General features: G+C 37.6%; 2 protein-coding genes across 2 annotated transcripts in view; one reads left to right on the top strand and one right to left on the bottom strand.

The window, feature by feature from the left end:
- The first annotated feature begins 5,810 nt into the window (after positions 1-5,810).
- EMB (embigin) overlaps positions 5,811-21,881 on the top strand; it is a 36,982-nt gene continuing 20,911 nt past the window's right edge. Inside the window, exons 1-2 of the mRNA XM_036739233.1 lie at positions 5,811-5,892; positions 16,814-16,930. Of these exons, the coding sequence (XP_036595128.1) occupies positions 5,811-5,892; positions 16,814-16,930 (199 nt within the window). The remainder of the gene's footprint in view (positions 5,893-16,813; positions 16,931-21,881) is intronic.
- Positions 9,630-10,008, bottom strand: LOC118831802 (60S ribosomal protein L35a-like). Its single transcript, XM_036739245.1, has one exon. It carries the CDS (start codon positions 9,982-9,984, stop codon positions 9,652-9,654), a length of 333 nt encoding a protein of 110 aa, XP_036595140.1. The 5' UTR covers positions 9,985-10,008; the 3' UTR covers positions 9,630-9,651.

Raw genomic sequence — 21,881 nt, 5'->3', positions numbered from 1 at the left:
TGAGGTTACTCTTTGAGTGAATCCAAACTTCACAGAACAAATCCCCTTAATAAAAGGATTTGTTTTGTAAAACTCAGATCAGTCAGAAGGCCACACTCAAGGACCTAGAATGCCGCTGGTGGCCTTGAAGCCTCAGTTTCCCACCCCTGGGTTACAGGGTTTGTCCAAGGTCATATAGTAGATGAATGGAGGAGAGTGGGGGATTTTAATCCAATTCTTCCTGACTCAAAGTGCAACATTTCATCCATATTAGTTTGGTTCTAATGTGCTATAAATTCTGGAAGGGAACTAACCAGTAGGAACTAATTTCCAGTTAGGTCACATCATTTCCATAATATGCCCTTCTCTTCTGACACTGCCACCAGTCTAGCGCAGGCCCTCATCACCTCACTATTGCACTAACTTGTGGGTAGGTCTGCCTGCTTCAAGTCTTTTCCCACTCCAATCTATTTTCCATTCAGCCATTAAAGTGATTTTCCTAAAGTTCAGGTCGTACCATGACACCCTATTACTCAATAATCTCCAATGGCTCCCTATTGCCTCCATGATCAGATACAAAATGCACTGGTTGGCATTCAAAGCCTTTCATAAGTTAGCATGTTCCCCCTGTTTCCCCCTTTTCAGTCTTCTATCACATACTCTTTGATCCAGTGTCACTGATTTCTTGGATGTTCCTTGAAAAGACAATCTACCCCTTGGCTCTGGGCATTTTCTTCCACTGTTCCTCATACCTGGACTGCTTATCTTCTTCATCTCAGTTTACTCACTTCTTAGGATTCCTTTAAGTCCAAAATAAGTCTATCTTCTCTATTTATTGAAGCCTTTCTCAACCCTTTTACTTTCAGTGCCTTCCCTCTGTTAATTATGGTGCAGTGGCTAGAGCACTGGGCTGGAAATCAGAAAGAACCCAAATGGGATCACTAAGAGTGAAATGAACAAAACCAACTTATCCTGCATAGAGCTTGCTTTGTATATACTTGTCTACACTTTATCTCCCTCAAAAGATTGCAAGTTCCTCAAAGGCAGGGACTATCTTTTGCCTCTTTTTGTATCCCCAGGGCTTAGCACAGTGCCTGGAACATTTGTTGTTGTAGTTGTAGTTGTTGTTGCTCAGTAAATAGGTTAGTTTTTTTTTTAATAAATAATTAATGTCTTAGTAAAGCTAAACTATTAATTTTTAAAAATTGTCTTTCTTCATGTTGTTCAGGCTATTGAAGGTGTCTATCGATTTACATCTTTCTTTGCTCAGGCCTTCTGATTTCCCAAGCCTCCTTAGAAACAAAAACAATGAGTTCTATAGAGGTTAAGTCACTGAGATCACAGGACTTGTGAGCAACCGAACTGAGATTCAGAGCTAGGTCTTCTGACAACAAATTAAGTGTTCTTTTCTTTTCACTGTGTTATATTTAATTTTATAATTAATTTTTATCACATTCTACATATTATGGCATATCTACAAAGACATATATGAGCATACTGCCTCTCATATAGAGCCCAATAAATGTTTTCATTCTTTCATCCTGTTTTCAGCTCTTCAAGACATGAAATTAGTATTAGAATATGCTGATAGAAATTTTTCTCCCCTATTTCCAGGTCAGTCATATTCATGTCTAACAATTTGCTTTTCAGGTCATGAAGTCACAGGTTTGGCTCTGTGACCTGTTAATTAAAATTTACTTATTCATTAGTCATTCATTAACTCATTGCTCATTTGTTTTCACACTTGCAATTTAAAAACTCATTTGAAGTATATGAGTAATACAGACAAATGACTTCAGCAACACAGTCCATTTGGTTCAACACTTGAATGACTCTCATTTTCCATAGGAAAAAAAAGCTCAAGAATATATAATAAGAGGGTTGAAATCACAATTGACCTCATATAACATAAGGGTACATAGGGAGAGTGGTAACTCTTCAATGTGACTTTAACCCCAAATACCTGGGATTATTATCAGTACCTTATACTGTTCACCAAAGCAAACAATATAGTCTTGACAAAGCTCTTAGAAAGCATTAACCCTTAATCTAGGTATAAGGTTGCCAGTTAATTGATCATTTTCCTTGATATTAGAAAGCTTTCCTCTTAGTAATAGTTTTATGAAGGCCTATACTCTAAAGTCTGTTTTGAACATAACCACCATATTCTCTAGTTTATAAAACTAATTATAGCAAGGTATTTGATCCATATTTTGTAAATATCCAATTTCAAGACTTCCACTAAACTATTTTCTAAGTTTGCGGTTATATGACGTGAAATATACTGATACTTATATAATTGACACCCTCCCCTCCATTTAACAGTAGTAGAAAAAATATAGTTTTTCTCCTATTTAAAACTTCCATATGCTGCTAATCACTCCCTCTTTTCATTCTATTTGAAATGAATCACAGAATTAGAGATGAGACAGACCTTAGAGGTTATCTAATACAGTTTCTCATTTTTTTTTTTGCCTTAAAAGTTTGCTTCATTTGACCATAGTGAGCTTCTGAATGATTTGGCAGAATTTACTTCTCTAGTTAATCAGAAGTAAAATCAACCAAAAGAAATTAGAGTAGACCATGCATTTGCAATTTCTTTTTTCTTAAGGTTTTGTTTTATTTAATTTTTTTTTTTTTGCTTTTTGGCAGGGCAATCAGGGTTAAGTGACTTGCCCAGGGTCACACAGCTAGTACATGTGTCAAGTGTCTGAGGTCGGATTTGAACTCAGGTCCTCCTGACTCCAGGCCTGATGCTCTACTCACTGCGCCACCTAGCTGCCCCTATTTTATTTAATATTTTAGTTTTCAACATTGATGTCCACAAGATTTTTTGAGTTACAAATTTTGTCCCCATTTCTACCCTCCCCCTATTCCAAGATGGCATAAATTCTGATTGCCTCGTTCCCCAGTCAGCCCTCCCCTCCTTCACCCCACTTCCCACCCCCATCCCCTTTCCCCTTACTTTCTTGTAGGGCAGGATAGATTTCTATGCTCCATTCCCTATATAACTTGTTTCCCAGCTGCATGCAAAAAAAACCAAAAAACAAAACTTTTTTTTTAAGCATCTGCTTTTAAAACTTTGAGTTCCAAATTCCCTCCCCTCTTCCCTTCCCACCCACCCTCCCTAGGAAGGCAAGCAATTCAACATAGGCCACATGTGTATCGTTATGTAAAACACTTCCACAATGCTTGTGTTGTGAAAGGCTAACTATATTTCCTTCCATCCTGTCCTGTCCCCCTTTATTCAGTTCTCTCCCTTGACCCTGTCCCTTTTCAAAGGTGTTTGCTTTTGATTACCTACTCCCCCTATCTTCCCTCCCTTCTATCATTCCCCCTTTTTTTATCCCCTTCCCCATACTTTCCTGTGGAGTAAGATACCCAATTGAGTATGTATATTTTTCCCTCCTCAAGTTGAATCCCATGAGAGTAAGATTCACTCATTCCCCTCACCTGCCCCCTCTTCCCTTCCAACAGAACTGCTTTTTCTTGCCACTTTTATGCAAGATAATTTACCCCATTCTATCTCTTCCTTTCTCCTTCTCTCAATATATTCCTCTCTCACCCCTTAAATTTATTTCATTTTTTAGATATCATCCCTTCATATTCAACTTATCCTGTGCCCTCTGTCTATATTCCCTTCAACTCCCCTAGTACTGAGAAAGGTTTCATGAATTACACACATCATCTTTCCATGTAGGAATGTAAACATAATAGTTCAACTTTAGTAAGTCCCTTATGAATTCTCTTTCTTGTTTACCTTTTACATGCTTCTCTTGATTCTTGTATTTGAAAATCAAATTTTCTATTCAGCTCTGGTCGTTTCATTGAGAAAGCTTGAAAGTCTTCTATTTTATTGAAAATCCATATTTTGCCTTGGAGCATGATACTCAGTTTTGTTGGGTAGGTGATTCTTGGTTTTAATCCTAGCTCTTTTGACCTCAGGAATATCATATTCCAAGCCCTTGGATCCCTTAATGACTGCTCTGAACTCAATCTTGCAGTTTCCCCCAACCTCCTCTTTGGCGTTTGTGGGTTGGGAAGTCTGGTAACTGCCACAGCTCATTGTTTGTCCCAAGGCCTGTTCCAGCTGGCTGACTCAGGCTCTGGTCTGTCCTGGTGCGGCCCACACTGGGCTTTCCTCCACTCCCAGCACTGTGCCATAGACCCTTCCTGGCGACCATCTAGGCTCTCCTGGGTTGAAGACCTGTTTCCCGCTGCTATTTCATGGGTTCTACAGCTCTAGAGTTTGTTCAGAGCCAGTTTTTACAGGTGTTTGGAGGGATTTGGGGGAGAGCTTAGGCAAGTCCCTGCTTTCCAGCCACCATCTGGACTCTGCCCCACAGTCTCTCGTTTTTACAGATGAGGAAACTGAGGTCCAGAAAAGTTAAGAACTTGCCTAAAGTCATATAGTCATTGTCAAAATAGGGATTTGAACTCAGAACTGAACTGTGATTCCAACTTCACTCTTCTTTCTATTGCATCATGGAGTTATGATAGAGATGAAACAAGAATGATTCCTGTGATGGAGCATTTTAAAATGTTGATTACTACAGTATTTCATAAATTGTTAGAACTCAACTGTTCACTTTCAGTTCAAAACTGTATGACCACCTGCAGACACCATGTCCCTGAGCCATTTCATGTCTCTGAAATTTTGGGTTCTACCTTAACAAAGTAAGGATTCTGGCTTTTGCGAAAAAAACCCGCAATTTTTTAAATGAAAAAATAGTTCATTAATATCACCTATTATTAATATTATTACCCTTTAATATTGTAATGCTATAGCTTCACTGAATACATTTTATTTGTTTTATTTTTTGAGTATTGGACATTCCAAGCCATTGCGCCACATGTTAATTACCTGCCTCCTCCTCCCCCACTCCCAGAGTGTGCTTGGCTGAGAACAATGTACAGTATATCTACTCCATTTTAGGCTGGTTTTTTTCCACCTAAGCTCTATGGTGACTACTTCGAAGTGTCTTTTTACCTAAGCAAACAAAGGAAAACACATACTCTCTCTGTGGGAGCCAGGAGATTGCCAAACCTTAACCTTCAGAGAACAGGCCTCTAGAGATTTTACGGAAAGGAGCAGAGAGGGGGAGACAGTTTAATACATTTGGAAACTGGCTTCCTTCATTAAAGGGTCTCAGAGAATGTCACAACTGAAAGGGATCTCAGGGATCATTTAGTCCAAGCCCCCTCATGTGGGAAACGAAGATAATCGAAGCAAATACAGGACAGTAAATAAAAAAAAAAGCCTCTAAAATAAAGACAGGTGGAGAGAAAGCTACCTTTTCTTCTTTCTAAGTGTCTAATCAAAATAATTGGCTGCAAGCTGCCTAACAGCTTCAGCACCTTCCCAGGTCACAGATTATTGGGTTCTGTATGGCCAATTTTGCTTAGTATTTCTTAAGCCCCTCCTCCTAAGATCTGCAGAGGCCCATTGGTTGGGAAAGCATGCTGAGACGAGGTGGCCACCTCACAGTGGAGATACCAGCAGGAGATGCAGGCTTGAATAATTGATGGAGGCAGCGCGTACTATTCTAGACAGTCCTGGGGGTTGGGGTGGGGTGGGGAAGAAAGGGTTTCTGGGGGAGGAGGAAAGGTTAGCCGCGCCCCTCTCACCTAGCTTTTCTCTAAGCTACTCCTCTCCCCACCCACATCTACACTTCCTTCTCGGACAAACTGCTGCTCCGTCCATTCCGTGAGTGCAGGGGTCCTAGCGAGTGACATCCTCCAGTCCAGCTGGACGGGCAGAAGTGGGGAGCCCAGACTCTCCCGCCTCCCGGGTCTCATTGAGGGTACTCTGCAGTGCCTTAACAAGAACCATGCGCTCCTCACTGGGGGCTCTGTCGCTTAGTATCTTCCTTTTCGTGGTTGCCCCGTCCTTTTCGAAAGGCACTATCACAGGTAAAAGAAAGGTCCTTCCCTGCAGCATCTTTGAGGTTCTTCTTTCTTCAGGGTGGAGACTGCGTAGGAGAGGTGGGGACGAGGGGGGCTGGGAGGAGAGTGCTATAGGGGCTGTTGTGTGAGACCAGAAGTACCGCTTGTCTGTTCCACTTAACCTCCCCAATGTGAAGCTTGCGCCCAGCCCAGGAAAGCAAGCAAGTTGCGGGGAAGAAGGCGAGAGTGGAAATCGTGGATGCCCAGTCCAAGATGGGTGGAAAGCTAGGGTTTACGTCGCTTTCCTGTTGGCTGGTGGGTGTGCTATTGAGCTGAATGAGTAAATGGAGAAACATGGTGCCTCTGCTCTGGTATCGCCAAGTCTCTGGGCGAATATAGAACTTCTTTTGGAGTCTGTCTTAAGTATAGGTTTAGGCTTGTTTTAAAGAAACCAAGTGAGGGTGGAGACGCCTGGGGAAGCTGATAGCAGTGACAAACCTCTGAAAGCTCTTTCCCCCTCACTTCTTTTCCCCTCCCTGTATTGATTGGAGGACAAATAACAGCTCCTTTCGTCCTGGCAAGTGCACAGCTCGAAGGAAGTGCTTCCTCCGCCTTTTCAGAGTTTAATTTCAAACTCCAGTAAAGAGAGACTCATGAGCACCAAAAGGAGACTGGCATATGTTTTTTCTTTCTCTGGATTTTTCAAAAAGGTTTCCTTCTGTGCCCTAAAAACTTGGGGAAGGCAGGCATCTATCTGTACAGGCGCAGGCGTGTTGCCAAAATCCAGTAGTAAAGTTGCCGTTTTATCTTACGGATGATTAACATCACCTGATACTAACACATTAAACTGAGCAGGCAAAAAGTTCCTGTGTTAGGCATCCCCAGAGCCCTGAAAACGAATATACCTGATAGACCAAAACTTTTATATATAAAAAGAAATTATTTTTTTAAAATATTGTAAATAACACTGAACCAAAGGCTCCAATTTTTATGAACTCGAAGCTTTCGTCTGTTTTTTAACTTCGGAGTATGTTTAATCCTTCTGGCCACCAACCATGTATACTTATAAAGAACCATTAGCATTCATTTCATTTTGGGGCCCACTTTTAGGTGTGCCTTTGTGCCCAATCTCTTTCTGCTGCCTTCTACCCCCATTTGATTGTTAACTGTGTGGAGCTTCCCCAGTAGCCCCCTCCTCCGCCCAAATATCTTCCTCAACCTATTTCCAGAACAATGCCTTCCAGTTCTGAGTAGCAGTCAAAAGAATGTATGTAATCACCATTTTTATTGGGGAAATTAAACTGAGGTGAATATCAAGGGAAGCCCTAGTGGAAAAAGAATGGGGAATGGAGGTTGTGCACTGAGATCCTGGCCTTAGTGAAACCATCCCTTTGTCCTCCATTTCCCACCTTATAAGTGAAATTAAGTTAGAATGAATATCAAAGGAAGGCTTATAAAGAAAAATTGAGTTGTAAAAGGGCTGTAAGCACACTGGTAGAATTGTGGAGGTGGGGGGTGGTGGGCTGTGCTCTCTGTTCCATACTCTGGATTGAATATCTACTTGATATCCTGGTGTGTGGGGTATGTGAGTTTAACCAATACATTCAGGTCTGTTTTGTCTACTTCTTGCCTGGTTGAAGCCCCTAAAACAAAGGGACTCAGGAGGTTTGCTGTAAGTTAGCCATACCTCTGACTTTGTGCTAGATCCATGGGAATTACAAGCTTTGATAAGGACAAAGAATATTTGGTTAGACGGATCCAGCCCTCTTCATCTTGACTTCATATACTTTTCAGTCTTTAGTTTCCTCATGTATAAAATTAGAAAAAAAAGGTTGAATGTAGTTATTGTCATCCCCCATCTCCCTTTCCCTTCCTCCCCGTCCCCCCCCCCCCCCATGTCTCCTTTGTGCAAAGGGCAGCTAGGTGATTTAGTAAATTATTGGGCCTGGAGTCAGGGAGACTCATCTTCCTGAGTTCAAATGTGACCTGCACACTTACTAGCCCAGTTGGGCAACACAGCCCCTCCCCTCCTTCTCTTTTTTTCTTTCTTTTTGGCTACTTGCTTTCTTTGAGCGGTGACTTACTTTTTAATAAAGAGCTGTAGTGTGAGATCTCTTTTGGGAGGCTTATATATTTTCACCTAAAAGAAGCCACGTGTTGCACAAAGACTGCTGGTCAACAGGAGATGTTGGTTCTAGTCTCAACTCTGACATCAGCTCTGTGATGTTGGCAAGCCCATTTAGTAGTATTATGGGCTTCAGTGTCCTCTTCTGTAAAACAGGAAGGTTAACTGGTTGATCATGCCTAAAGTTACTTTCTACTATAAAATTTTATGACCTGAAGACAGAAAAAATAGTAAGATGTACATAAAAACAATGACGTCAAAATACTAGATGAAGAAACTTCAGGATAACATTTTTTTCTCAACAGAAAATGTACAAAGTTGATTTCTATAGTATTTCACAATTCTGTGAAAATAATTTTAAACTTCAGGACAGTTTTTTTTAAAAAATTTGTTTCTTTTGTCAAATATTCCAATTCGTATTGACTATCAAGTAAGATATTTATAAATGATCAATGAGGCAATATTTGTAAAGTGCTTAGAACAGTGCCTGGTACATAGTAAATATTTAATAAATTAAATACTGGTTTTGGTTTGAGCATTATGTGTGATGATACTATGTAAGATAAATTGAATATGGTTAGACTCCAAGGCTTGCTGCCCAAGACAGGAAATTTAATGCACATAAAACTTGTTATTTGAGGGAAAACCTTTCTTTTGAAAAAGGATCCACAATTTCATCTGCACAGATTAGGTGAGGAGAATTTGTCCTCTCAAGTCTTTACAGTACACTATCTCATGTACAGTACATCAGTATCTCATGAGGCAACTAGGGGTCAGTGGATGGGAGTGCTGCTAGGTGCAGAGTCAGGAAGACTTGGATTCAAATCTGATCTCAGACACTCACTAGTTATGTGACCCTGGGCAAGTGAATTAATCTGTTTGCCTCAGTTTCCTTAACTGTAAAGTTGAGATAATTATAGCACCTACCTCTTATGGTTGTTGTGCTGATCAAATGAAATATTTGAAATATATTGCTTAGCATAGTGCCTGGTCCATAGTAGGCTCTTGATAAATTAATTGCTTGTTTCCCTTCCTTTCTTCTCATCATTCTTCACATATGCTATCAGCTCTTTAGAGTGTGATCACCTCTGGCCATTGGAACAATATTTGGTTGTTGTAGCCCTTGCTATGCTAGGGGAGAGCTTCCAGCTAATTTGTGAGGGTTTTTATAGTCATATTTGTGATTTCATCAGCATTATGTGTTCCAGTGAGGCATTCTCTCTACTTAATGTATAGGAACATACCTCTGCAAATTATAGTCTTTGTTGCCTAGAAGTTCTTGCCTGTGGTCCCACCAGCCAGTATGAGCCTGAAAAAGGACTTGAGACCAACTGTTTCTGGTTTTGAGGCCTGTTCCCTGTACATTACTCCATCCTGCCTATCCACCTACCTACCTAAGTAATAAAAATGCCTTTGTGGGAGAATTGAGTTATCTTCCTACTTAGACACAGAAGTTATTTGGGCCCCAAGGCATAACAACTTCCTTAGCTTCTCTAGGGGGACTAGGAGATTAGTCAAAATGAGAGTTTCTAAAAGTCAGTCTGGGAGAGGGTTATCTGGGAAAACATTAATAAAATGAATTAAACTTGCATTTGGCATCCTTACTCTTTTTTTTTACCTTTGCAAAAAATGTGTAATTTTATTTAATCAGTTTTCATATTCTAGATTCTTGAGGGATAGAGCATCACTTGGATCCTGTGTCCAATGGCCTTGGCAGGAAGATTGCTTCTGAATTTGGCCCGAACCATTCCACTATTTCCATGAGCCCGAGTAACTTTTCCCCAGATAACTCTTGTTCTGTTTGGTTTCCTACCAGGAGTCACTGTATTTTTTTTGGCTTTGTATACATAAGCACATTTCTTGCCCAAATAGAATTCAGTGTCATCCTGAGCATAGACTCCTTCAATTTTCAGAAGAGCTGTATGTTCCCTCTGGTTTCGTAGGCCTCGCTTGTAGCCGGCAAAAATGGCCTTGGACCACAGTCTTCCAGACATTTTGCTGTTCTAGAAGTCCTGTTTCCACCAGGCCTCTCAGACTCCAAGATGGAGGAAAACGCCTTACTCTTTTCTTAAAATAATTACATGTAAAGACAATTTTTTAACATTTTTTTTTTGAAATTTTGAGTTCCAAATTTTCTTCCTTCCAATGTACTCCTCCCAAGATGGAAAAAGCAATTTTGATATAGGTTATAAATGTGCAATCATGTAAAACAATTCCATATTAGTCATTTTGTGAAAGAAGACACAGACAAAAAAATAACAAACGAACCATGAAAAAGATAAAATGAAACATAATATTCTTTGATCTGCATTCACATTCCAGCAGTTCTTTCTCTGGAGATGGATAGTCCTTTGGAATTGTCTTGAATCATTGTATTTCTGAGAATAGCTAAGTCATTCATAGTTGATCATACAATATTGTTGTTACTGTGTACAGTGTTCTTTTGGTCCTGCTAACTTTTCTTTGCATGAGTTCATGTAAGTCTTTTCAGGTTTTTCTGAAATCATCCTGCTTGTCATTTCTTATAGCACAATAATATTCCATTCCAACTATTTACCACAACTTGTTTAGCCATCCCACAATTGATGTGCATCCCCTCAATTTCCAATTCTTTGCCAACACAAAAAGAGCTGCTATGACAAATAGTTCCTTTCCCCCCTTTAAAAAAAATCTCTGGGATATAGACCTAGTAGTGATGTTGCTGGCTCAAAGGGTATGCAAGTTTTGTAGCCCTTTGGGCTTAGTTCCAAATTGCTTTCAAGAACGGCTTGATCACAACTCCACCAACAGTGTATTAGTGTCCCAATTTTCCGATATCCTCTCCAGCATTTATCATTTTCCTTTTCTGTCATATTAGCCAATTTGATAGGTGTCAGGTGGTAGCTCTGAGTTGTTTTAATTTGCATTTCTTTAATCAGTAGTGATTTGGAATGCTTTTTTTTTTTCATACGACTAAAGATAGCTTTGATTTCTTCATCTGAAAACTGCCTATTCATATTGTTTGAACATTTACCAATTGGGGATGGCTTTTATTTTTATAAATTTAACTCAATTCTTTATTGAGAAATGAAGTCTTTCTCAGTGATATCTGCTATAAAAAATTTTCCCAGGTTTTCTGCTTTCTAATCTTGGTTGCATTGATTTTCTTTATTCAAACCCTTTTAAATTTAATATAATCAAACTTGGCCATTTTACATCTAGTAATGCTCTTTCTCTTTTTTTGTAAATAGTATTTTTTTCCAATGTAAAGATAGTTTTCAGCATTCATTTTTTTTTCCACAAGATTTTGAGTTCCAAAGTTTTCTCCCTCCACTTACCCCAAGACAGCAAGCATTCTGATATAGGTTATAAATGCGCAGTCCTGTTAAACATATTTCCACATTGGTCATGTTGTGAAAGAAGAACCTGAACAAAAAGGAAAAACCATGAGAAAGACAAAAAAAAGAGAAAATAGCATGCTTCAGTTTGCATTCAGACTCCATAGTTGTTTCTCTGGAAGTGGATAGCATTTTCCATCATGAGTCTTTTAGCTTGTTTTAGACTTAAAAAAACATTGAGATTCTGGAAAAAGACAGGAAGGTGTGGACCCATCAAGAACTGAGTCAGAAAGGATCATTAGCTCAAGGGAAACTTGAGAAAGGAGAAAGGAAAAAAAATAGGACTGAACCATGGTAGAGGAGGCAAAGACTGAAGAGGACCATAAGCCCAATAAAAATCTAGGGGTTGAATGTTTAGGCTGATGCCATCAGTTATCCCTATCTCTTAAAGGAAGTACCAAGAAAAGGGCTGCTCTTTTTACAAATTCTATAGTAGATTATGCTTCCTTATACAAATATTTCCGGTAAAGTGTATTTTGACTTAATCACAAAGGTAATTGGGGTTAGCCAGAGTTAAATATAAATGTAAATTGTGTCAAAGAGCCCATTTGTACTCCCAAACTCTTAGTGATTTTCCTAACTCGGGGCTCAGAGCAATTGTAATTCTAATTTAATAAAAATTACCTAAAGCAGCCAAGGACAGAATATTATGGACCTAACAGGCCATTATATTGCCTCTAGGCTTAAAGCAAGCTAATTATTGTAATGTTGTTACATTAGTATTTTGTGATACTTTCAGTGTTGCCCTATAAAAGATTTGCTATATTGAGGCTTTCCAGCAAAGGCATTTATTTTTAAAGTGAGAATGAGGTCTTAGAGGACTGATTCTTTTTTTAATAATATTTTATTCCCCACCCCATTACATATTAACATTTGTTAACATTTGTTTTTTCTTTTCAAGGTTTTGAGTTCCAAATTCTATCCTTCCTACCCTTCTCTTCCCCATCCCTGAGACAGTAAGCAATCTGATGCATGTTACACATGTACAGTCATGTAAAACATTTTCACATTAGTAATTTTCTACAAGAACACTTGAACAAACAAAAAAGAATGAAAGAGTGAAAAATGACATGCTTCAGTCTCTATTCAGACAATATCAATTCTTTCTCTGGAGGTGAATAGCATGCTTCATCCTGAGTCCTTTGGGATTGTCTTGAATCATATTGCTAAGAATAGTGAAGTTATTCACCATTCTTCATCATTCAGTATTGCTGTTATGTACAATTGTTCTGGTCCTCCTCACTTCACTTCGCATCAGTTCAGGTAAAGTCTTTTCAGATTTTACTGAAATCTTGCTTGTCATTTCTTTTTTTTTTAATTTTTGTTATATATAACATTATTATTTATTGTCAATTTATTATTACATGCAAAGATAGTTTTCAACATTCACTTTTACAAGATTTTAAGTTCCAAATTTTTTCTCCTTCCCTCAACTCCTCCCTCTCCAAGATGGCATGCAATCTAATATAGGCTACACATGTGCAGTCACATTAAACATATTTCCACATTAGTCATGTTGTGAAAGAAAAAACAAAAAGAGAAAACAGTGTGCTTCCACCTGCATTCAGATTCCATAGTTCTTTCTATGGATGTGGACAAGATTTTCCATCATGAGTCCCTTGGAATTGTCTTAGGTCATTGCATTGCTGAGAAGAGCTAAGTCTATCAAAGTCGGTCCATTGCACAATGTTGTTGTTACTATGTACAATGTTCTCTTGGTTCTGCTCACTTCACTCAGTGTCAGTTCATGTAGGTCTTTCCAGGTTTCTTTGAAATCTGCCTGCTCATCATTTCTTATAGACAAATAGTATTCCATTACCTTCATGTACCACAACTTGGTCAGCCATTCCCCAGTTGATGGGCAACCTTAATTCTTTGCCACCACAAAAAGAGCTACTATCCTTTTCCCCTTTTTTTAATGATCTCTTTGGGATACAGACCTAGTGTCAAAGGGTATGCACAGTTTTGTAGTCCTTTGGGCATAGTTCCAAATTGTTCTCCAGAATGGTTGGATCAGTTCATAACTCTACCAGCAATGCATTAATGTTCTAATTTTCCCACATCTTCTCCAGCATTTATCATTTTCCTTTTCTGTCATATTAGCCATTGCTTGTCATTTTTTATACCAAAATAATATTCCATCACAGTCATATACCACAGCTATTCAACCATTTCCCAATTGAAGAGCATCTCCTTGATTTCTGATTCTTTGCCACTACAAAAACAGCTGCTATAAATATTTTTGTTCCTTTTTCCATTTTTTATGATCGCTTTGAGATACAGACCTAGCAGTGGTATTGCATAGTTTTATAACCCTTTGGGCATAGTTTGAAATCACTTTCCAGAATGGCTGGATCAGTTCATAATTACACCAACAGTGCATTTGTGTCCCAGTTTTTCCACATCCCCTCCAACATTTATCATTTTCCTTTTTTGTCATATTAGCCAATCTGATAGGTGTACCTCAGAGTTGTTTTAATTTTCATTTCTCTAAAAAATAGTAATTTAGAACATTTTTAATATGACTATAGATAGCTTTTATTCTTTTGAAAACTGCCTGTTGAAATTGAAATTCATTTTTTTGGCAAATATTTTATTTTTGCCAATTACATGTGAAGATAGTTTTCAACATTCATTTTTATAAGATTTTGAGTTCTAAATTTTTCTCTCTTCCCTGCCTTTGCAAGAGAACAATCTGATATAGGTTATACATGTGAAATTATGTTAAACATTTCTATGTTAATCATGTTGTGAAGGAAGAAACAGAATGGAAACCCCCCAAAATCCCCAAACAAAAAAAGTGAAAATAGTATATTTCGATCTGCATTTAGGCTCCATAGCTCTTTTCTCTGGTGGGTAGATGGCATTTTTCATCATGAGTCTTTTGGAATTGTCTTGTTTCCTTTGTATTGCTTCATTCAGCATCAGGTCATGTAACTCTTAATTTGCATTTCTCTAATCAGTGGTGATTTAGAGCATTTTTAGATTTAGAGCATGTGTATAGATAGCTTTATTTTCTTCATCTGAAAACTACCTGTTACTATCTTTTGATCATTTATTAATTGGGGCATGACTTGTCATCTTAAACTTGACTCAGTTCTCTATATATTTGAGAAATGAGGCCTTTATCAGAAACACTGGCTGTAAAAATTTGTTTCTGCTTTCCTTCTAGGTTGCATTGGTTTTGTTTGTGCAAAGTCTTTTTAATGTAATAAATTATATATTTTAATTTAATGTGATAAAAATTAATATCTATTTGAAATGTTCTCTGTATCTTGTTTGGTCCAAAATTCTTGCCTTATCCATAGATCTGACAGATAAACGATTCCATGCTTTCCTAATTTGCTAATGGTATCAACCTTTATGTGTAAATCATGTGCCTGTTTTGACCTTATCTTGGAACACTGTGTGAGATGCTGGTCTGTACAGTATAAACTCTACACCTAGTTTCAGCTACACTGTTTTCCAATTTTAGAGGACTGGTTGCTAACCCAGGAAGTATCATTAAGCAGCAACTAAAGTAACCGTTTCTGAGTTCTTAGAGGTTTTTTTTTTTAATGTAATCTAGTTTAATAAACAATGTCAAAGGTCTATGATAGGCATTATCTATTTGGAAATTCAAAATGCTTAGTTTTGTTGGCAAAGTTAGTGTAAGAATTTAGTAATATCTATCTTGTCATTTAAATTTTTTTCTCTTTTCTCTCTCTCTCTCCTCTCCCTCCCTCTCCCTTTCTCTCTCTCCTTCTCTCCCTCCCCCTGCTCTCCCCCTCTCCCCCCCCCTGCTCTCCCCCCCTTCCCTTTCTTCCATCCTTCCTTCCTTGTTCCTTTCTTTCATACTCAGCCAAAGTTTTTTGGCAGGTAGATCTCTTGCCAATTTTAGTTGTCAACATCAGCTAGGATTTTTGATGAATCAACCTTATGCCCATTGTAATCTCTTTGAAAAGAATAATTTTTACTCCATCATTAATTTGAAGGAATATTCATGTATTATGTTTATTTTAAATCTCAAGATACACCATAGTTAGACTTGAAATTTCTCATTTTAGCATTATAGCAGCTTTCCTGTAAGGCATTGTGCCTTACAGTCTATTTTAAATTGGATTGTTCTCAGGTGAAATTTGACCCTTTGCACTATTGTTACGGATGATGATAAAGGAAATAAATTTGTTCTTCACTCCATCTTTTTTTTTATGAAACCAACCCTCTCATCATTTCTTATAGCACAATAGTACTTTATCACAACCATATACCAAAACTTGTTCAGCCACTCCCCAATTGTTGAGCATCCCCTAGGTTTCCAATTCTTTTCTACCACAAAAAGAGTTGCTATAAATGATTTTTTTTTCCAATATTGGTCCTTTTCCTTTTTTTCTTTAATCTCTCTGGGATATAGACATAATAGTGGTACTGCTGGGGCAAAGGATATGCACAATTTCATAGGCATAGCGCCACTTTGTTTTCCAGAATGTTTGGACCAGTTCACAACTCCACCAATAATTCATTAGTGTCTCAATTTTCTCACATCCCCTCCAATATTTGTTATTTTTTGTTTTCTATCACATCAGCCAATCTGATGTGTGGGGGTGGTACCTAATAGTTGTTTTAATTTAAATTTTAGTTATTTAGAGCATTTTTATATGATTGTAGATTTTTTGATTATTTTGTCTGAAAACTGCCTTTTCATATCAATTGGGAAATGGCTCTCATTTTAATAAATTTGACTCAGTTCTCTGTATATTTGAGAAATGGGGCCTTTATCAGAGAAACTTGCTGTAAATTTTTCATAGCTATGATTATTAACTGTATTTCCCTCCATCCTATTTCCCAACCTTTTTATCCTACTGCTCATTGTCCAGACTTGAGAAAGCGAGGGAGAACATGTTAATAAGGCAGATTAAACTCAAAGGTTGGTTGGACCATTTTTTTAAAATAGAGTTAGTTGTTAAACATTTATCAGCACACCTTTGGCTATATTGAGGAAGTAGGATTTAAAAATAAAAGAACTACATGGAGGCCAAAATATTTAGGATTATTATTTAAGGTGAGTTATATATCATTTTATGAGGAAAATAGTTTATTTAAAAAATTTTCTTTGTTAACAATGAATTAGATCAAAAAGCCTAGCCTGTAGAAATACATCTTTTTTTTTTTTTTTTTTTGGTCAGGCAGTTGGAATTAAGCCACTTGCCTAGGGTCACACAGCTATTAAGTGTCAAGTGTCTGAAGCTGGATTTGAACTTATGTCCTCCTGAGCTTGTGCTCTATTCACTATGCCACCTAGCTGCCCCACATTTATTTTTAATTATTCTGTCTTTTCATAGTATATTCAGTAGTAGATAGTATATTGTATTAGCTCTTAGAAACCAGTGTTTCAGAGAGTTACCTGGTGTATCTTAGCAGGTGACATGGAGACTAACAAAATTATATTTTTCTTTTTTTTTAATAGATGCAGATTTTACAACTCAAGTTGTCACTGAAGGAACTGTAGAAATGGGCAACGAAAATGTGACAAGTTCATCATACCCAGAGTTAATTCCTATGGAGGCGACCTTGTTGGTGATAGGTAAATATCACATATCACAATTTTATATTTTTTTTTCAGTTTTAATCCACTTGGCATTGGCAAAATGAAACACAGGCAGTTGGATTAATTATTGTTCTTGCTGCATTTATGTTTTGGAAACATTTAGCATCCATTGTGACATTATATTGTTTTTTTTTCTGATAAAGATCTTAAGTTGAATTACAGGTGAGATCTTCATACTTTTTGAAAGAATGAGGCTCTTTATCATTTTAGGTGAGTAAGACTAAAAGTTCAGTCATTTTCAGACGAAACTCTGAGTGTCTTATCTCCTTCCATGATGACTTTCACTACCATAAGGGAATAAACCCATGCCACAATAAATGGCCCTGTGTTTTTCTAGTGGAAAAGACCAGAGTTATAAGCCATATTTTTACCCTGGCAAAATGGTTAAATTTTGCCGAGTGCATTTTTGCAAAGCAGATTTTCAGCAGATGATAGTCTTGACCACACAGATTCTTTGAACCCATCACAGCATTCAATGAATAGATTGGCAAAAAAAAAATCATAATAAAAGCCAGAATTTATATAAAACTTTAAGTTTGTAAAGAGCTTTATATATAGGATGTACAAAAAGTCTTATGGCAGTTTTAAACTATTACAGCTAGGTTAAAACTGCCCTTAGACTTTTGGGACACCCTCTGTGGTAACTCATTTGGTCCTCATAAAAAGGTAGGTTCTCATATTACTCTCATTTTACAAATAAGAAAACTGAGATACAGAGAGGTTAAGTGACTCACATGGGGGTCACACAGTAAGTGTTGTGGCAGGATTTGAAGTCAGATCTTTCTAATTCCAAGTCTATGCACCATACCACCTGAAGAGCTCAGAGTATTCATTGAAAGTCACCTTTGGTCCTTTGAAAAAGACTTTCCAATCCTCAGAATCACAAGACAAATGTGTACAATATCACCATATTATTACACTTCCCCCCACCCTCCCCCTTTATAATTGTTTCTTAAAAGTTTTAGGTATCCATGCTTCTGTAAAGTCAAATTCTTTAACATGTCTTCAAAGCTGAGCTGGTGCCACTTTCTCCACTAGGCCTTTCCTGAGCCTCCTAGCTGCTATTGCTTCTTGTCAGTGTTCCCTGCCCAATCTATACTGAATTTGCTTTGTAGAATTTTTGCATTTACTTATATGTATACATGTTTGCCCCAATAGAATAAGGAGGAGGGATATTTTTTTTTCTATGTATCCCTAGGGGCCTAGAACAATGTCTAGCATGTTATTTTAAGTGCTTAATAAAAGCTTATTGACTGATTGTTCAGGGATATTTCTTACAATAACACTTCTTAACTATAAGAGTAATTAGGATTTAAGAGGTTTTATTACATTAAATAAAAATAGCCATTTTTGTTATCTGATACATTCAAATGGTGTGATGCATTTTTAAATTGTTACTTCTAATTGGTTTGTCATTTTAGCAACTGCATTTGCTGAGATATAAATGTAGCTAGATAAATTTTCCAATTCTGATTTTTCATTTTGTTTGAATGTTTTTAATAGGCATCAGATATTCTTCTTGATATCACTTCCTGAAATCACAGTGATAAAAATATCACTGATATTTTTACTCTGGATTTATGATAGCATATGTACAGTTATTACTACATAAGAGCTGCTTGTTCCGAATTTCCTACCTTGCTATTTGGTCCTGACCCATTTTCTTCTCTTTTGTACCCACTCAGTAAACTGTATTGCTTCCAGGACCAAATATAAAATCTTTCTGGCATTTGAAGCCCTTTCTAACCTGCTGCGCCTCCATCTTTCCAGTATTTTTACACATTGACACTTGTTCCATACTCTGCACTGCAGTGACACTGACTGGCCTCTTTGTTGCTCTTCACAAGACAACCCATCTCTGTAATGTGGGCATTTTTCACTGATTGTCCCCCCATGCCTGGAACCTTCCTCCTCATCTCTGCTTCTTTGCTTCTCTGGCTTCTCTCAAGTTCTAGCTAAAATCCCACCTCTATAAGAAGCCTTTCCCAGCTCAGCTTAATTTCTAGTGCCTTTCTTTTGTGGATTATCTCTAATTTATCCTGTACATAACTTGTTTGCACATAGTTTTTTGCATGTTATCTCTGCCCATTAGACCGAGTTCCTTCTCTAGTGGTTAGCATAGTAGCTGACATACAGTTGATTCTTAATAAATGTTTATTGACTGATTGACTATTCATTGTTCTTTATATAACAACAGTCACTTTAGAGTGGTTTCATTTTTACTTTATCCTTTTGAAAAATTTCTTCCCCCCACTTCCCCCTTTCTGGCCATTTGGTAGCTTTAGGTTAAAACAGTTTTTGGGAGTTTCAAACAAATATATCAACCTGCACAATCTCTCCTCGGCAAAATTAGCACCGGCTCTTTCCATACTTACCTTTTAAAGCTTAGTATTAAATATTTTCTTTCACTTTTATTTTACATTACTCTGCAGGGGGGATAAGGTGGTGGGGGAATTAAAACAAGTTAGATAAAGCCTGGATACACTTTCATGATTAGCCGGCTTGGTAAAAGTGGGTGGCTTTGTTCCTACTGCTGTACATGCAGATCCAGGCCCTGGAAAGTTGGGACCAAGTTATGGTTGTTTTCAAAAGTGTGCTATGAAAAGAGTGGACAGCTCTAAGCCAGATTACTGGTGTTAACTGAATAGGACATATCAGATCCAGAATTCAGTTAGACTGGCAGGTATGATAAATTAGGCAGCTCTGGGTCATGAAAGACTGGAAGGAGTAGTTGGTATCTAAGCAGGCAAAGGGTCAAGTCCGTGGATATCTGCCAAAGCTGGGAGAGATGGGCAGCCATTGTAGGAGTGAGCAGGCAAGAAATAATAATAATAATGATAATATTTTAAGATTTGGCAACATATTTTACAAATATCTCATGTTATAAGCAACAAGAGATTAGGAGATAGGTGAAGGGCGTAAATAAAAGGAATGTTAAAGCAGTAGATGAAATAGAGCTTGAGAGTGAAGAAAGGGCTTTGTAAAGCAAAGACTCCTTTTATGCTTCCTCTTCAGGACTAAAACTGAGTAGAGTTGGGCCCGCTGCAGGTTGAGACATATACCTATCTGGAATAGGGGAATGAGGAGTAGCTAGCAAAGAAATTTACACCTGCCTTTTGAAAAAGCTAGCGTTTAGGCCTATGTGCTCATAAGTCTCTTTTCTCTTGAATTTTTAATGGCCCATATCTTGATTTGACTGCCCCAAGCACAGTGGCTTCTATACATATACCTAAGAACATACATATGCACATGCATATAGTGATTTAATCAATATTTGTCAGATGCCAATGGATGGATGAATCTGTGTATGGCATATAATCCATGCCGCTGGTTTAACATCACTTCTAGTGGAAGCTATTAGGCGAAGTGCTTTTGTGTTTATTGGGGGAATATGATCAACAATACTTAGAAGCAATAGACCATATCCACCTCATTCTCTGTTAGAATTAGGCAAAAGGGCAAACCACAAAGGTGAAAGAAAAGGCAAGATGTGATGGTGGGCTGAGAATCTAGCGAAAAATGATTATAGGATGTCTGGATCTGGTGAATTGAAAACGAGTTGGTTGTTGACATTCAGTATCCCCTTCTCACCTGTCTTGAGGAGAGAGATTGTAGTGAAAAGTAGTGAAACCAATGTGGTAGGACTACTGTGGGAAAAGGTGGGGGCTGACAGAGTCCGGCTCTCAATTTAGTGTGCACTGTCCAGTTTAAGCACTAGGGTGTGTTAGCTGGGTGTTTTAAAAAAATTTTTTTTTTGTGGTTTGGATTAACTTTGTGTTGGTAATAAGATCATTTGAAAATAGTAGCAAGCCTATATGATGGTTAAGGCAATGTGTCTTAAGCATTGCATCAGCTTCCCTTTAACTGATGATATGGTAAGATTTGAAATACTACTTTGTTGTTTTTGCTGGAAATAATGCAAGGACTGGGCTATTATTCATTGCCATTCACTAACAATTGTTGTTGGAAATAAGAGCAGAAATACATTGTTAAAACATAAGTAGGAACATTTACCACTGTTTCATCTGTCTCCAAAATGACAAAACACATCTGAAATCAATTTTCAAAATGGAGAAATAACAGAGTAAATGTCTTAATGTCTATTACAAGTGTAAATGGAAGAAAACAGTGAGCCAAGAATCTTCTCTAGCAGGAAATACTGCTTAAATCTTCACTTCAGTAGTTATAAGGTAACCAGAATTTCTCAATATTTGCTAAATGTCTCTGAAAAGTCACTATTTTGCAATTGTAATCTCAATTATGTAAGCTTTACAGATTTTCTTGCATTGTTAAAGCTAATTGTATGTGTGTCTGAAAAAAAGTCTGTCTATCTAGGATGTTACTTTTGCTAATATTCTCATGTATTCTAGATATATTTTTATAGATGCTTCTGGGTATGTCATTTATGTGCTTTTATAAATAATGCATATTGTGCATATACACATAATACATATTTTAGTACTTACACATGCAACGTGCTGGGGGCAACCTACCCCCTCCTTTCACTTGCTGGTCATGTCCCCCAGAGGATGGATACTTCAGGTTCATGGTACTCAGTGGGTCTGTACTTCTGAAATTACAACTCACAGACCCCCACTGATGTGTTTAATAATAATGATGATGATAGTATTTTAAGGTTTTGCAAAACACTTTACAAATATCTCGTGTTATCCTCACAGTGGTCTTGGGAGATAGGTACCATTATCTTCCCACTTTTCATATAAGGAAACTGATAACAAAGTCACATTAAGTGAATTGCTCAGATTTACATAGCTAGTAAGTATCTGAGGCTGAGTTTGAACTCAGGCCTTTCTGGCTCTGCAGTCAATATTGCTCCATCTAGCTGCCTCATATCTTTCAATAATCAGCCAAAAGACATAGCTTCGTAAAAAAAAAAAATAGCGACCCAGTATCTTCCTCGTAAACT

The sequence above is a fragment of the Trichosurus vulpecula genome, chromosome 1 (genome assembly GCF_011100635.1).
Source record: "Trichosurus vulpecula isolate mTriVul1 chromosome 1, mTriVul1.pri, whole genome shotgun sequence".
Taxonomy (NCBI): domain Eukaryota; kingdom Metazoa; phylum Chordata; class Mammalia; order Diprotodontia; family Phalangeridae; genus Trichosurus; species Trichosurus vulpecula.
Note: the sequence above shows the minus strand (reverse complement) of the source record. Positions and strands in the feature narration are given on the sequence as shown.